At 47.1% G+C, this 17,717-nt stretch overlaps 2 protein-coding genes across 2 annotated transcripts; one reads left to right on the forward strand and one right to left on the reverse strand.

Moving 5' to 3' along the window:
• Positions 1-316: 316 nt before the first annotated feature.
• Positions 317-1,961, reverse strand: LOC125540981 (peroxidase RIP1). Its single transcript, XM_048704492.2, has 3 exons — positions 1,652-1,961; positions 1,375-1,569; positions 317-1,033 (listed from the first exon to the last, which is right to left on the reverse strand). The coding sequence occupies exons 1-3, from the start codon at positions 1,856-1,858 to the stop codon at positions 470-472; spliced, it is 966 nt and encodes a 321-aa protein (XP_048560449.1). The 5' UTR covers positions 1,859-1,961; the 3' UTR covers positions 317-469.
• Positions 1,962-3,602: 1,641 nt separating this feature from the next.
• LOC147983812 (uncharacterized) lies at positions 3,603-4,479 on the forward strand. Its single transcript, XM_087540873.1, has 3 exons — positions 3,603-4,121; positions 4,205-4,346; positions 4,475-4,479. The coding sequence occupies exons 1-3, from the start codon at positions 3,603-3,605 to the stop codon at positions 4,477-4,479; spliced, it is 666 nt and encodes a 221-aa protein (XP_087396999.1).
• The last annotated feature ends 13,238 nt before the right edge of the window (positions 4,480-17,717 follow it).

The raw sequence follows: 17,717 nt of genomic DNA on the forward strand, positions 1-17,717 counted from the left end.
TTGCGGCGAGAGCGAAGGGAGATGTTTGGACTCCTCCACACTTTGAGCCAGCCAAAGTCCTTAACTATATTTTATTTAGGCAGGTCCTCATCCTTGGCGCGTGTTTTTGCTGCGATCTTTGGCGTATACAAGCAATGTTCTTCAATCTTTTCTTCTCGAGCTTGTATTCTACGTTGAGTCGTAAGATTCTTAGGGTGCTTCCTTGCATCCTTTGACCGATGTGGTCCATTGTTGATGTAATTTTTGGCGGTTGATGGTTTTGTTAATTTAAAGTTAGGATCATTGTTCGTTTTTCTAAAAAAAACAATCTTGCAGCTCCAACAAAAACGGTTTATACACGTACATGCCAACGAAACCGTGACAAAATCAAGAAAGTACTACACGCAAAGCAGAGCACTCTGCTCCCAAAAGCACCACGCCAGCTCTATCGTGCCATCGTTTCCGCGAGCGCGTGCCAGCAGCAATCTGATCACCCCTGGTTCACCACCCTGCAGTCCTCCCTGACCTCGCCGTCCTGGCCGGTGAGCGGGCTCAGGCCGCCCAGCTTGAGCATCGCTGCGCCGAAGTCCGCCCAGAACTTGTCCGGGCTCTCGGCGTAGTACTGCACCAGCGCGTCGCTGTCGCCCCCGTCTCCCAGGTACAGCTGCTGGTCCGTGTGCAGCAGCGCGCGCCCCTGCGTGATGCCCTGGTAGTAGTCCGTGTCCACGGTCGTCGGCGTGTCGTCCAGCGACGCCAGCGCCTCATCGTCGCCGGCGGGCGGGCACCGCTCGTCCAGCGCCGCCGCGTAGGTCGGGTCCAGGCTGCCGGTCTCGTTGTAGAGGCGGTCGCGGTAGAAGACGCAGCGGGAGTAGCCGAGCGTGTGGGCGCCCGAGAGCACGACCAGGTCCCGGAGCGACAGGCCCTGGGCCTGGAAGTTGGCGAGCAGCTCCGGCAGGTCCATGAACGGGTTCGGGATGGTGTCGTCCGCGTCGTCGATGCTCGCCGTCGTCGCGTCCCGCCGGCCCAGGAGCACGTCGTACGAGCTTCCCCCAAGCTGCAACACGAGCCAGTCATGTCACGTTGCCATTCTGGCCGGACCAAGTCAAATGTTACACAGTAGTGCCATGGGTCAATTTCGTCGGATAAAAAGGGGTGCTGCAAGTTGTTACAAAGAAGAGAGGGAGAGCTGAACTTATCCGAAAAACATCATTTTCTTCACGAAATGACGTGGTCGGCAAGGTGCGGTTAGGTCGAAGATACTGCTCGTAAAGTGGACTCCTTACAGTACTATTTCTTATCTTACGGTTAGTGCTCGTCGCTGCTACACTCCATTGACGATTTGCATGCAAGCTCTTACAGAAACAAGGTAGAGAAAAAAGCTAACAGTGAGCTTACTGCAACAATGGAGTCGCGAGCGGCAACAGCGAGGATGTCGGCGCAGGAGACGACATTCCCCAGGCACGCTGTGTTGACGGCGGTCTTGATGGCGTCGATGACGCCGAACCCTCTCACTGACATGTTGTTGGCCTTGGACGTCTTCTCCCCGACCATGCCCTCGGTGTCGTCCAGCAGAATGGAGCCGTCGCAGCCCTGAAAAGATTGGACACAAAAACGTCTGGAACATGCGATCGATGGACATGAATGAAGTAATTCAACGATCAAGCTCACGTACGTTGACGAAGCAGTCGTGGAAGTGCAGCCGGACGAGGGAGGCGCCCATCCTTGGCTCCTTGACGATGGCCGCACCGACGACGAGCTTGATGGCCGAGAGCGCCTGCGGGCACGCCTCGTCGTAGTAGTCCGCGGTGAGCTCCTGCCCCGACGCGCCGGCGAAAGCCGCCGCGGCCACGACGGCGAAGCAAAGAAGAGGCGCCGCCATGTTCTCAAAATCTCAAGAATCAAGCTAGTCGCAAATTAACACTTTGTACCAATGTCAGCTAGTGATGAGATGATACTCGGATGTGACTAGATTGGAGCCGTGGGTTTATATAGCACTCCAGCGAGATTGATTTGGACCCGTCACGATGAATCAGCCACCTTACCAACCGGCGCTTGTTTAGTGTTTGGTCGAGCCAATGGGGCTCGTTCAGGGCGCGAGGCGTGTGCGCGAAGAGACCGGTTTCTTCTCCGTTTTACCGATGATCACTCATCGACAGGCAGGAATGCAGTTTTCTAACGATGGAAAGCGCTGCTTTATGCACTTGCCGACTCGGGTGCAATGCATCTTGTTTCCGTATTCCTATAAACCGCGAGATTGCGAGATCTTTGTGCGTGCAATGCCTATCGAACCGGTGCTTTATCGATGGTCAGTACTCAGTGCTGCATGTAATTCACCGCCGAACAATGCAAAGTTGGTGGGGAGTGCGAGATTTCTTGCAAAGACTGTGTGCTACTCCTGCACCACCATGCAAACTTTTTTGACGACTAACGGGTCCGTCTGTTAACTGAAGTACTGAACACGGCAAGAAACGACCTGAACAGTGTAGTTTATTTAGTAGTGTCCAGCACGGTGCGGGTTGAGTGTTAGACTCTGTATATACTAGGCCCCATTTGTAATTATGTTGCACATCACTATATAATAGAAAGGTCACCCCATGTTTAGAGGTGTGCCACAAACCCTAAAATCCTTGTCTAATATGGTATCCGACCTAACGATCTAATGTCTTCCGCTCCGCCTCCGCCACCAGCCGCCGCCGCCGCCTCAAGCACCGCCGGCACCGCGGTTTCCTTCCCCGCCCTTCTGCCGCCGGCCCCCGTCCATATGGATCACTCGTTCCTCCCGCCGTCCCTCGCGCGTCTCCTCAACGTCGGGACTGCGCCCTACACGACGGACGGATCGCTCGGCCCCCTGCAGACTCAATCGGCGGGGTCTCTCTTCGCCGGCCCGGTGTCTTCGTTGTACGCCGGCGTCTCCTCTTCATCGCCTGCTGCTTCGGCCCGGTCCCAGCAACCGTCGCCGCCGCCGGCTGCCGTGCACTCCCTTGTGCCCACGCCGCCACCACCTACCGCGTCGCACCAGATGCGTGCGATCACGCCTGCTCCGGCTGCCTCCATCTACACCGCAGTCGGCCCTACTGTTGCCGATGCCGCCCATGCCAATCACGGCGGCTACCCACTGTACGCGGCGCCGTACGGCCCGTCGCCACCTGCGCCTCCTTCCTATGGTGCGTACCCTGGCCAGGGCGCGTACCCGGCTCCGCCGCCCTATGGGGCGCCCTTCCCGTACGGCCCCTCGCACCTGTACGCACCGGCTGCGGCACCATCTGCACCAATGCCCTTTCTGACGCCATACGTGGATGCCGAAGCTGCTTTGGCCGCGATCTCCTCGCCGCCGTTTTTATTCTCGCACCTCCTTCCGGTGAAGCTTAAACCGGACAATTATCTATATTGGCGTGCTCAGGTGCTTCCTCTCCTTCGCAGCCATTACTTGGAGGGGTTCGTCAACGGTACACTGCCATGTCCACCGCCACATCATCTGATGTTCACTGCGTGGATCGCTCAGGACCAAGCCATCCTCTCAGCCATCCAGTCTTCTCTGGGTAAGGGTGTGGCCGGGCTCGTCCTCTCATGAGGTGTGGGACATCCTGGAGTCGAGTTTCTCGTCTCAGTCTACTGCTCAATCCATGGCCATCCGTGCCAAGCTTGGTGTAACTCGCAAGGACAATGGTACGGTGACCACCTTCTACAACAAGATCAAGAAGTTGGCTGACACTCTTGCTTCCATTGGAGAGCCCCTTCGTGACAGCGAGTTCACATCCTTCATCCTAGCCGGCCTCGACAGCGACTACGACTCGCTTGCCGAGGTAATTAATGAACGCAAGGAGCCTCTTCGTCCTCAGGAACTCTACAGCCGTCTCTTGTCAACGGAGCAACGGCTCAACGCGTGCCGCCCCGACGTCTCCATCGACTCCTCCGTCAACGCCGTGTACCGCGGCAAAGGCGGTGGCCGTGGCCCCTCCGCAGCTTCCTCGGGAGGAGGGGGCAAGTCCGGTGGTGGTGCGCCCTCGGCACAACAGCAGCAGGCCCCGCGTTCTGGTGCCCCGGTAGTCGTCGTTGAGGCCGCGCCTGCGCTTGCTGTACCGCCTGTGGTGCGGCTCAGCCATGTCAGCTCTGTGGCCTGCCTCGCCATGTCGCCTCTCGCTGTCATCGCCGGTTCAAGACGGACTTCCTTGGCCTCGGCAATAATGGCAAGGGCAACGAGCGTCAAGTTAACATGGCGCAACAGGGTCACACCCCTTCTTATCCTGTTGATCCTTCTTGGTACATGGATACTGGAGCAACCACGCACGTCACGAACGAGCTGGGCAAGCTAACTGTCCAGCAGCCTTACCGTGGGCATGACAAGGTTCACACAGCTAACGGGGCAGGTATGCACATTTCGCATGTTGTTCAGGCATCACTTCTCACAAACACCTCTAGGACATTGCATCTTAGAAATGTTCTTCGTGTTCCCACAGTTGCACGTAATTTACTCTCTGTTCCTAAACTTACACAGGATAATAATGTTTTCTGTGAGTTTCACCCGTTTCATATCTTTGTTAAGGATCGTGCTACGAGGAACATACTTCTTAGAGGTCGCTACCGCCATGGTCTATATGCTCTTGATGCCCCCACCGACGTTCCCGCTCCTGCTGCTGCGTTCCAAGTCTTCAGTGGCGCTCGTGTGTCTCCATCACAATGGCACTCTCGTCTTGGTCACCCAGCATCTCCCATTATTCGCCATGTCCTCCATCGTCATGAGCTACCGTCCGAGTCTAGTAATAAAGATGCCGCTGTCTGTGATGCCTGCCAACAAGGCAAGAGCCATCAGTTACCTTTTTCTGTTTCTACACATATAGTCAAAACTCCTCTTGAGCTTGTGTTTTCAGATGTATGGGGTCCTGCCCAGCTGTCTGTTAGTGGGCACGAATATTATGTCAGTTTCATTGATGCTTATAGTTGCTTTACCTGGATTTATCTTCTTAAGCATAAGTCTGATGTGTTTAATGTGTTTTTACAATTTCAAGCACATGTTGAGAGACTCCTAGATCATAAAATCATTCATGTACAGTCAGACTGGGGGGGGGGGGGTTGAATACCGCAACCTCAGTACTTTCTTTGAAAAACATGGAATTGCCCATCGTGTTTCTTGCCCACATACACATCAGCAGAATGGTTCAGCTGAACGTAAGCACCATCATATTGTTGAAACTGGGTTAACCTTGCTTGCTCATGCCTCTGTCCCGTTTCGTTTTTGGAGAGATGCTTTTACTACAGCCTGTTTTCTTATAAATAGGCTTCCTTCGCGGCTCCTTCATATGAAAACTCCACTTGAACTCTTGCTTGGTCAGACTCCTGATTACACGTTTCTTAAAGTGTTCGGTTGTGCGTGTTGGCCGCATCTCCGTCCGTATAATAATCGCAAGATTGAGTTCCGATCAAAGAAGTGTGTCTTTCTAGGGTATAGTTCTGTTCACAAATGGTATAAGTGCCTTCATGTCCCGTCTAATCGTGTGTATATCTCCCGAGATGTTGTTTTTGATGAGCATGTTTTTTCCTTTGCTGCTCTTCCCTCACCTGACACAAGCTCCACACCGACAGTGCACCCATCCACTATATTGCCTGATCAATTTGTAGATGCTGCACATTCGCCCTCTTTGTTGTCTAACCATGGTGCAGGTAATGGGAGATGTGCGCGGCTTGAGCTCCTGGATGAGGTTGATACTCCGGCTCCCTCGTCCCCGACGGCTACGTCATCACCACCCGCTCACGTCGATCGGCTGGCTTCGTGCATGTCCCATGCAACGAGCCCGCCTGTGCCCGTGATCGCGGCTGCTGCACCACGCGTCACCACTCCGGCCCAGCCGCCGCTTCTGCTGAGGGCCGACGCGTCTGCGCCGGCGTCCTCGCCATCGACGCCTGGGCCGTCACCTGCACCGATGCATGCCCGCCATCGACGCCTGGGCTGTCTTCGCCTGGGAGTTTCGCGTCATCCTCGTCGCTTGTGCGGCACTTGTCCCGCTCGTCTGGATCGGCGTCGCCCTCGAGTGGGTCGGCGTCTCCTGCTATGTCTTCCTCGTCACCGTCACCGATTGCATCAGCCTCTGCCATGACGGATGCTGCGTCCACTTCATCATCCTCACCATCGGTTTCGCCACCTGCTCCGCCCCGGTGTTGCGTCCTCATACACGCAGCAAAAGTGGGGTGTTTCGTCCTAAGGAACGCAAGGATGGCACGGTGGCCTGGCTTGCGACTTGCATGGCACAGGCGCAGTCCGACCCTACTGCTGAGCCTCGGCATTTTCAGGCTGCCCTGAGTATCCCTCACTGGCGTACTGCGATGGAACAAGAATACCACGCTCTTCTTAAGAATGAAACGTGGCGACTGGTTCCTCCCAAGGCTGGTGTCAACATCATTGACTCAAAGTGGGTCTTCAAGGTAAAGAAACATTCTGATGGTTCTATCGAGAGATACAAGGCTCGACTGGTTGCTAAAGGATTCAAACAACGCCATGGCCTTGATTATGAGGACACCTTCAGTCCAGTGGTCAAACCGACCACGATTCGGCTTCTGCTCTCACTGGCAATTACCCGTGGATGGTCTCTTCGTCAGCTTGATGTTCAGAATGCTTTCCTTCATGGTGTTCTTGAGGAGGAGGTTTACATGCGTCAGCCTCCCGGTTTTGTTGATCCAGCTCGTCCGCAGCATCTATGTCGTCTTGTTAAGGCACTCTATGGTCTGAAGCAGGCTCCGCGTGCTTGGCATGCGCGTCTTGGCACCACTCTTCGGGCTCATGGATTTGTTCCCTCTCTGGCCGATACCTCGTTATTTCTTCTTCAGCGGCCTACAGTTACTATGTACCTACTGGTCTATGTTGACGATATCATCTTGGTCAGTTCCTCGGACTATGCTGCGGATCGCTTGGTTTCTGCTTTGAGTGCTGACTTTGCGGTTAAGGATCTTGGGCAGCTTCACTATTTCCTTGGCCTTGAAGTATTGTCCTCTGGTTCTGTCTTGACTCTCACTCAGCAGAAGTATTCTCTCGATATTCTTCGGAGGTCTAGTATGCTCCAGTACAAGACAGCTACTACACCTATGTCCTCCACTAACCGACTATCTGCTCTCGATGGTTCTCTCCTCCCTGCTGATGAGGCTACTGAGTATCGCAGTATTGTTGGTGGCTTGCAGTACTTGACTATCACTCGTCCTGATATCTCCTATGCGGTCAACCGGGTCTGCCGGTTTCTTCATGCTCCTTGAGACTCTCACTGGGCTGCAGTTAAGCGCATTTTGCGTTACATCCGGTCCACTTCTTCTTATGGCTTGCATCTGCAACCGGCCCCCCTCTAGCGTTCTCATTGCGTTCTCTGATGCGGACTGGGCTGGGAGTCCGAATGACAGACGATCAACGGGGGGATATCTAGTGTTCCTTGGTTCGAACTTGATCGCCTGGAGTGCTCGTAAACAAGCAACGGTGTCCCGCAGTAGCACTGAAGCTGAGTACAAAGCAGTTGCAAATGCCACAGCAGAGCTTATTTGGATACAGTTTTTGCTCAGAGAGTTGAAGATTCCTCAGAAGCAGCCGCCGGTGCTTTGGTGTGATAACATTGGGGCGACGTATTTGTCTTCAAATCCAGTCTTTCATGCTCGCACCAAACACATTGAAGTTGATTACCATTTTGTCAGGGAACGTGTTGCCCAGAAACTGCTTCTTATCAAGTTCATCTCCTCGAAAGATCAACTTGCTGACATCTTCACGAAGCCACTGCCTCTTCCTCAGTTTGAAGGGTGTAGGCGCAATCTCAACCTAGTGAATTCTTCTAAGCACGGTTAAGATTGAGGGAGGGTGTTAGACTCTGTATATACTGGGCCCCACTTGTAATTATGTTGTACATCACTATATAATGGAAATGTCACCCCACGTTTGGAGGTGTGCCATAAACCCTAAAACCCTTGTCTAATATTGAGAAAGCATAGTGCGAAGCAACTGTCGCTGTTGGTTTTCGCATGTTCACAAGTTATCCTAACCTCCTGGACCTGACCTTTGAGCAGAGCCATGCAGGACATGCGTCGGTAGAAAGAGATGTCTGGGCTAATTGTTGATGGGTGGCATCGTTTAGGCGGTCACCCAACAGCAGTTGGTAAATGGATATTCTCGTCCCACAAGTATGTCTAGACGTGGAAGGGTTCGTCTTCTTTTTTTAGACAAACTCGTCTTTTTGTTGAGGTCTAACCTGAAGCCTCTTTGTTTTAGGGAAAGTTTACCTAAAGCCTTTTTTAGAATCAAAGCCTTTTTTTCTTAACCTGAAGCCTTAACACTATAGTCTCACTGGACACAGCCTTTTCATATTATGGGCTCCCCGAATCATGTTCGGCCCTTACGGCCCCAGCAATAGCCGTCAAATAACTGGGCCGGCCCAATCACGGGTCTTTCATCACTACTTTGTGTGATACCAAAAAAAAACTTTGGGGAACATGTTTTCCTTCGGCTTTTTGGGGGTGAGTTTTGTCTAGTTCAGTTTCTCTTCGGTTTTTGTTCGTTTTTTCTGTCAGTTTTTGCTCATTTTTCTGTTGGTTTTTGTGTTTTGTTTTCCTCTTTTTCCCTTTTCTCTTTTTATTTTCATTTCTTTTTTTTCACTTTTTTATTTTTCAATCTTTTACATTTTAATTTCCAAAAACTTCTATTTCAATTTGTGTTTTTTCAAAATTGCGAATGCTTTTTCAAATTTGCAAAAAAAAAATCTAATTTCATGTAGATTTTTCAAATCCATGAACAATTTTCAAGCTCATGAAAATTTTTCGTATCCATCAAATTTTTTCAAGTTTGTAAATTATTTTTTAATTCACAAAAAATTGAAATCCTGAATGATTTTTAGATGTGCGAACTTTTTCTTGAATTTGCAAACTATTTCCAAAGGCACAATTTAAAAAAATCCGTGAACTTTTAAAAAACAATCAACATTTTTCAAATCCATGTTATTTTGAATCCGCAAACTTTTTCAAAACCGAGAAGTTTTTCCAAATTTCTGGAAAAAATACAGATCCATGATTTTTGTCACAAGTCGTCTGTCGGTGGTTGACCGGGCAACCATCATCGAGCGAACAAAGCGGCTGCATGATCTAGCGAGCAACTGTGTGACCGAGTGAGCTGTTGGGGAACGTAGGAATTTCAAAATTTTCCTATGCACACGCAAGATCATGGTGATGCACAGCAACGAGAGGGGAGAGTGTTGTCTACGTACCCTCGTAGACCGGAAGCGGAAGCGTTATAACAACGCGGTTGATGTAGTCGTACGTTTTCACAGCCCAACCAATCAAGCACTGAAACTACGACACCTCTGAGTTTTTGCACACGTTCAGCTCGATGACGATCCCCGGACTCCGATCCAGCAAAGTGTCGGGGATGAGTTCCGTCAGCACGACGGCGTGGTGACGATCTTGATGTACTACCGTCGCAGGGCTTCGCCTAAGCACTGCTACAATATTATCGAGGATTATGGTGGAGGAGGGGCACCGCACACGGTTAAGAGATCAATGATCAATTGTTGTATCTCTGGGGTGCCCCCATGCCCCCGTATATAAAGGAGTGGAGGAGGGGGCCGGCCAAGGAGGGTGGCGCGCCCAAGGGGGGGAGTCTAACTCCCACCGGGAGTAGGACTCCCCTTTTTCCTATTAGGAGTAGGAGAGGGAAGGAAGAGGAAGGAGGGAGGAAGGAAAGGGGGGCCGGCCCCCCACCCAATTCGGATTGGGCTTGGGGGGGGCCCTCCCTTGCTCCTTTCCCCTCCTTTCCACTAAGGCCCAATAAGGCCCATATACCTCCCGGGGGGTTCCGATAACCTCCCGGTGATCCGGTATTGTCCCAATCTTACCCGGAACCTTTCCAGTGTCCAAATATAGTCGTCCAATATATCGATCTTTATTTCTCGACCATTTCGAGACTCCTCGTCAAGTCCGTGATCACATCCGGGACTCCGGACAACCTTCGGTACATCAAAATATATAAACTCATAATGAAACTGTCATCGTAATGTTAAGCGTGCGGACCCTACGGGTTCGAGAACAATGTAGACATGACCGAGACACGTCTCCGGTCAATAACCAATAGCGGAACCTGGATGCTTATATTGGCTCCTACATATTCTACGAAGATCTTTATCGGTCAGACCGCATAACAACATACGTTGTTCCCTTTATCATCGGTATGTTACTTGCCCGAGATTCGATCGTCGGTATCTCAATACCTAGTTCAATCTCGTTACCGGCAAGTCTCTTTACTCGTTCCTTAATACATCATCTTGCAACTAACTTATTAGTTGCATTGCTTGCAAGGCTTAAGTGATGTGTATTACCGAGAGGGCCCAGAGATACCTCTCCGACAATCGGAGCGACAAATCCTAATCTTGAAATACGCCAACCCAACATGTACCTTTGGAGACACCTTTAGAGCACCTTTATAATAAACCAGTTACGTTGTGACGTTTGGTCGCACACAAAGTGTTCCTCCGGTAAACGGGAGTTGCATAATCTCATAGTCATAGGAACATGTATAAGTCATGAAGAAAGCAATAGCAACAAACTAAACAATCAAGTGCTATGCTAACGGAATGGGTCAAGTCAATCACATCATTCTCCTAATGATGTGATCCCGTTAATCAAATGACAACTCATGTCTATGGTTAGGAAACATAACCATCTTTGATCAATGAGCTAGTCAAGTAGAGGCATACTAGTGACACTCTGTTTGTCTATGTATTCACACATGCATTATGTTTCCGGTTAATACAATTCTAGCATGAATAATAAACATTTATCATGATATAAGGAAATAAATAATAACTTTATTATTGCCTCTAGGGAATATTTCCTTCAGTCTCCCACTTGCACTAGAGTCAATAATCTAGTTCACATCGCCATGTGATTTAACACCAATAGTTCACATCACCATGTGATTAACACCCATAGTTCACATCGTCATGTGACCAACACCCAAAGGGTTTACTAGAGTCAATAATCTAGTTCACATCGCTATGAGATTAACACCCAAAGAGTACTAAGGTGTGATCATGTTTTGCTTGTGAGAGAAGTTTAGTCAACGGGTCTCCACATTCAGATCCGTAAGTATTTTGCAAATTTCTATGTCAACAATGCTCTGCACGAACCTATTCTAGCTAATTGCTCCCACTTTCAATATGTATCCAGATTGAGATTTAGAGTCATCTGGACCAGTGTCAAAATTGGCATCGACGTAACCCTTTACGACGAAACTTTTTGTCACCTCCATAATCGAGAAACATATCCTTATTCTACTAAGGATAATTTGACCGTTGTCCAGTGATCTACTCCTAGATCACTATTGTACTCCCTTGCCAAAAAGAGTGTAGGGTATACAATAGATTGTTGGGGAATGTAGTAATTTCAAAAAAATTCCTACGCACATGCAAGATCATGGTGATGCACAGCAACGAGAGGGGAGAGTGCTGTCTACGTACCCTCGTAGACCGGAAGCGGAAGCGTTATAACAACACGGTTGATGTAGTCGTACGTCTGCACGGCCCGACCGATCAAGCACCGAAACTACGGCACCTCCGAGTTTTTGCACACGTTCAGCTTGATGATGATCCCCGGACTCCGATCCAGCAAAGTGTCAGGGATGAGTTCCGTCAGCACGACGGCGTGGTGATGATCTTGATGTTCTACCGTCGCAGGGCTTCGCCTAAGCACCGCTACAATATTATCGAGGATTATGGTGGAGGAGGGCACCGCACACGGCTAAGAGATCAATGATCAATTGTTGTGTCTCTGGGGTGCCCCCCTGCCCCCGTATATAAAGGAGTGGAGGAGGGGGCCGGCCAAGGAGGGTGGCGCGCCCAAGGGGGGGAGTCCAACTCCCACCGGTGGGAGTTGGACTCCCCTTTTTCCTATTAGGAGTAGGAGAGGGAAGGAAGAGGAAGGAGGGAGGAAGGAAAGGGGGGCCGGCCCCCCTCCCAATTCGGATTGGGCTTGGGGGGCGCGCCCCCTCCCTTGCTCCTTTCCCCTCCTTCCCACTAAGGCCCAAGAAGGCCCATATACCTCCGGGGGGGGGGGGGGGTTCCGATAACCTCTCGGTGATCCGGTATTGTCCCAATCTTCCCCGGAACCTTTCCAGTGTCCAAATATAGTCGTCCAATATATCGATCTTTATGTCTCGACCATTTCGAGACTCCTCGTCAAGTCCGTGATCTCATCCGGGACTCCAAACAACCTTCGATACATCAAAATATATAAACTCGTAATGAAACTGTCATCGTAATGTTAAGCGTGCGGACCCTACGGGTTCGAGAACAATGTAGACATGACCGAGACACGTCTCCGGTCAATAACCAATAGCGGAACCTGGATGCTCATATTGGCTCCTACATATTCTACGAAGATCTTTATCGGTCAGACCGCATAACAACATACGTTGTTCCCTTTATCATCGGTATGTTACTTGCCCGAGATTCGATCGTCGGTATCTCAATACCTAGTTCAATCTCGTTACCGGCAAGTCTCTTTACTCGTTCCTTAATACATCATCTTGCAACTAACTTATTAGTTGCATTGCTTGCAAGGCTTAAGTGATGTGTATTACCGAGAGGGCCCAGAGATACCTCTCCGACAATCGGAGCGACAAATCCTAATCTTGAAATACGCCAACCCAACATGTACCTTTGGAGACACCTTTAGAGCACCTTTATAATAAACCAGTTACGTTGTGACGTTTGGTCGCACACAAAGTGTTCCTCCGGTAAACGGGAGTTGCATAATCTCATAGTCATAGGAACATGTATAAGTCATGAAGAAAGCAATAGCAACAAACTAAACAATCAAGTGCTATGCTAACGGAATGGGTCAAGTCAATCACATCATTCTCCTAATGATGTGATCCCGTTAATCAAATGACAACTCATGTCTATGGTTAGGAAACATAACCATCTTTGATCAATGAGCTAGTCAAGTAGAGGCATACTAGTGACACTCTGTTTGTCTATGTATTCACACATGCATTATGTTTCCGGTTAATACAATTCTAGCATGAATAATAAACATTTATCATGATATAAGGAAATAAATAATAACTTTATTATTGCCTCTAGGGCATATTTCCTTCAGTCTCCCACTTGCACTAGAGTCAATAATCTAGTTCACATCGCCATGTGATTTAACACCAATAGTTCACATCACCATGTGATTAACACCCATAGTTCACATCGTCATGTGACCAACACCCAAAGGGTTTACTAGAGTCAATAATCTAGTTCACATCGCTATGAGATTAACACCCAAAGAGTACTAAGGTGTGATCATGTTTTGCTTGTGAGAGAAGTTTAGTCAACGGGTCTCCACATTCAGATCCGTAAGTATTTTGCAAATTTCTATGTCAACAATGCTCTGCACGAACCTATTCTAGCTAATTGCTCCCACTTTCAATATGTATCCAGATTGAGACTTAGAATCATCTGGATCAGTGTCAAAACTTGTATCGACGTAACCCTTTACGACGAACCTTTTGTCACCTCCATAATTGAGAAACATATCCTTATTCCACTAAGGATAATTTTGACCGCTGTCCAGTGATCTACTCCTAGATCACTATTCTACTCCCATAGTGTAGGGTATACAATAGATCTGGTACACAGCATGGCATACTTTATATAACCTATGGCTAAGGCATAGGGAATGACTTTCATTCTCTCTCTATCTTTTGCCGTGGTCGGGTTTTGAGTCTTACTCAACTTCACACCTTGTAACACAGGCAAGAACTCCTTCTTTGACTGTTCCATTTTGAACTACTTCAAAATCTTGTCAAGGTATGTACTCATTGAAAAACTTATCAAGCGTCTTGATCTATCTCTATAGATCTTGATGCTCAATATGTTAGCAGCTTCACCGAGGTCTTTCTTTGAAAAACTCCTTTCAAACATTCCTTTATGCTTTGCAAAATAATTTCTACATTATCTCTGATCAACAATATGTCATTCACATATACTTATCAGAAATGCTATAATGCTCCCACTCACTTTCTTGTAAATACAGGCTTCACTGCAAGTCTGTATAAAACTATATGCTTTGATCAACTTATCAAAGCGTATATTCCAACTCTGAGATGCTTGCACCAGTCCATAGATGGATCGCTGGAGCTTGCATATTTTGTTAGTACCTTTAGGATTGACAAAACCTTCTGGTTGCATCATATACAACTCTTCGTTAATAAATCCATTAAGGAATGCAGTTTTGTTTATCCATTTGCCAGATTTCATAAAATGTGGCAATTGCTAACATGATTCGGACAGACTTAAGCATAGATACGAGTGAGAAACTCTCATCGTAGTCAACACCTTGAACTTGTCGAAAACCTTTTTGCGACAATTCTAGCTTTGTAGATAGTAACACTATTATCAGCGTCCGTCTTCCTCTTGAAGATCCATTTAATCTCAATGGATCACCGATCAATGGGCAAGTCAATCAAAGTCCATACTTTGTTCTCATACATGGATCTCATCTTAGATTTCATGGCCTCAAGGCATTTCGCGGAATCTTAGCTCATCATCGCTTCCTCACAGTTCGTAGGCTCGTCATGGTCAAGTAACATGACCTCCAGAACAGGATTACCGTACCACTCTGGTGCGGATCTCACTCTGGTTTACCTACGAGGTTCGGTAGTAACTTGATCTGAAGTTACATGATCATCATCATTAGCTTCCTCACTAATTGGTGTAGTAGTCACAGGAACAGATTTCTGTGATGAACTACTTTCCAATAAGGGAGCAGGTACAGTTACCTCATCAAGTTCTACTTTCCTCCCACTCACTTCTTTCGAGAGAAACTCCTTCTCTAGAAAGGATCCATTCTCAGCAATGAATATCTTGCCTTCGGATCTGTGATAGAAGTTGTACCCAACATTTTCTTTTGGGTATCTTATGAAGATGCACTTCTACGATTTGGGGTTGAGCTTATCAGGTTGAAACTTTTTCACATAAGCATTGCAACCTCAAACTTTCAGAAACGACAACTTTGGTTTCTTGCCAAACCATAGTTCATACGGTGTCGTCTCAACGGATTTAGATGGTGCCCTATTTAATGTGAATGTAGCTGTCTCTAATGCATAACCCCAAAATGATAGTGGTAGATCGGTAAGAGACATCATAGATCGCACCATATCTAATAAAGTACGGTTATGACGTTCGAACACACCATTATGTTGTGGTGTTCCAGGTGGCATGAGTAGTGAAACTATTTCACATAGTTTTTAACTGAAGGCCAAACTCGTAACTCAAATATTTTACTTCTGTGATCATATCGTAGAAACTTTTATTTTTTTTACGATGATTCTCCACATCACTCTGAAATTCTTTGAACTTTTCGAATATTTAGACTTGTGTTTCATCAAGTAGATATACTTATATCTACTCAAATCATCTATGAAGATCAGAAAATAATGATACCTGCCACGAGCCTCAATATTCATCGGACTACATACATCAGTATGTATGATTTCCAACAAATCTGTTGCTCGCTCCATTGTTCCGGAGAACGGAGTCTTAGTCATCTTGCCCATGAGGCATGGTTAGCAAGCATCAACTGATTCATAATCAAGTGATTCCAAAAGCCCATCAGCATGGATTTTCTTCATGCGCTTTACACCAATATGACCTAAACGGCAGTGCCACAAATAAGTTGCACTATCATTATTAACTTTGCATCTTTTGGTTTCAATATTATGAATATGTGTATCACTACAATCGAGATCCAACGAACCATTTTCACTAGGTGTGTAACCATATAAGGTTTAATTCATGTAAACAGAACAACAATTTATTCTCTTACTTAAATTAATAACTGTATTGCAATAAACATGATCAACTCATATTCATGCTCAACGCAAACACCAAATAACACTTATTTAGGTTCAACACTAATCCCAAAAGTATAGGGAGTGTGCGATGATGATCATATCAATCTTGGAACCACTTCCAACACACATCGTCACTTCACCCTTAACTAGTCTATGTTCATTCTGCAACTCCCGTTTCGAGTTACTACTCTTAGCAACTGAACCAGTATCAAATACTGAGGGGTTGCTACGAACACTAGTAAAATACATGTCAATAATCTGTATATCAAATATACCTTTGTTCACTTTGCCATCCTTCTTATCCGCCAAATACTTGGGGCAGTTCCGCTTCCAGTGACCAGTCCCTTTGCAGTAGAAGCACTTAGTCTCAGGCTTAGGACCAGACTTGGGCTTCTTCACTTGAGAAGCAACTTGCTTGCCGTTCTTCTTGAAGTTCCCTTTCTTTCCCTTTCCCTTTTCTTGAAACTAGTGGTCTTGTTAATCATCAACACTTGATGATCTTTCTTGATTTCTACCTTCATCGATTTCATCATCATGAAAAGCTCGGGAATCATTTACATCATCCCTTGCATACTATAGTTCATCATGAAGTTCTACTAACTTGGTGATGGTGACTAGAGAATTCTGTCAATCACTATTTTATCTGCAAGATTAACTCCCACTTGATTCAAGCGATTGTAGTACCCAGACAATCTGAGCACATGCTCACTGCTTGAGCTATTCTCCTCCATCTTTTAGCTATAGAACTTGTTGGAGACTTCATATCTCTCAACTCGGGTATTTGCTTGAAATATTAACTTCAACTCCTGGAACATCTCATATGGTCCATGACGTTCAAAACGTCTTTGAAATCCCGATTCTAAGTTGTTAAGCATGGTGCACTAAACTATCAAGTAGTCATCATATTGAGCTAGCCAAACGTTCATGATGTCTGTATCTGCTCCTGCAATAGGCCTGTCACCTAGCGGTGCATCAAGGACATAATTCTTCTGTGCAGCAATGAGGATAATCCTCAAATCACGGATCCAATCTGCATCATTGCTACTAACATTTTTCAACTTAGTTTTCTCTAGGAACATTTCAAAAATAAAACAGAGGAGCTAAACGCGAGCTATTGATCTACAACATAGATATGCTAATACTACCAGGACTAAGTTCATGATAAATTAAAGTTCAATTAATCATATTACTTAAGAACTCCAACTTAGATAGACATCCCTCTAATCATCTAAGTGATCACGTGATCCAAATCAACTAAACCATAACCGATCATAACATGAAATGGAGTAGTTTTCAATGGTGAACATCACTATGTTGATCATATCTACTATATGATTCATGCTCGACCTTTCGGTCTCAGTGTTCCGAGGCCATATCTGCATATGCTAGGCTCGTCAAGTTTAACCTGAGTATTCTGCGTGTGAAAAACTGGCTTGCACCCATTGTAGATGGACGTAGAGCTTATCACACCCGATCATCACGTGGTGTCTGGGCACGACGAACTTTGGCAACGGTGCATACTCAGGGAGAACACTTTTATCTTGAAATTTAGTGAGAGATCATCTTATAATGCTACCATCAATCAGAGCAAAATAAGATGTATAAAAGATAAACATCACATGCAATCAAAATATGTGACATGATATCGCCATGATCATCTTGCGCCTTTGATCTCCATCTCCAAAGTACCATCATGATTTCTATCGTCACCGGCATGACACCATGATCTCTATCATCTTGATCTATATCAATGTGTCATCAAGTGGACGTCTCGCCAACTATTGCTCTTGCAACTATTGCTATCGCATAGCGATAAAGTAAAGCAATTATTTGGCGCTTGCATCTTATGCAATAAAGAGACGACCATAAGGCATTTGCCAGTTGC

Source organism: Triticum urartu, chromosome 2A (genome assembly GCF_056163025.1).
Source record: "Triticum urartu cultivar PI428250 chromosome 2A, HENAU_Tu73, whole genome shotgun sequence".
In the NCBI taxonomy this organism is placed as follows: Eukaryota; Viridiplantae; Streptophyta; class Magnoliopsida; order Poales; family Poaceae; genus Triticum; species Triticum urartu.

What these genes read in the sequence shown, in the direction of transcription:
- LOC147983812 (XM_087540873.1), top strand. Translation starts at nt 3,603, where the DNA reads ATGGCCATCCGTGCCAAGCTTGGTGTAACTCGCAAGGACAATGGTACG. An exon ending in TCGCCATGTCGCCTCTCGCT is followed by an intron (nt 4,122 to 4,204) that starts GTCATCGCCGGT and finishes ATGGCGCAACAG; the next exon opens with GGTCACACCCCTTCTTATCC.
- LOC125540981 (XM_048704492.2), bottom strand. Translation starts at nt 1,858, where the DNA reads ATGGCGGCGCCTCTTCTTTGCTTCGCCGTCGTGGCCGCGGCGGCTTTC. An exon ending in TCCACGACTGCTTCGTCAAC is followed by an intron (nt 1,570 to 1,651) that starts GTACGTGAGCTT and finishes CAATCTTTTCAG; the next exon opens with GGCTGCGACGGCTCCATTCT. An exon ending in CTCGCGACTCCATTGTTGCA is followed by an intron (nt 1,034 to 1,374) that starts GTAAGCTCACTG and finishes CTCGTGTTGCAG; the next exon opens with CTTGGGGGAAGCTCGTACGA.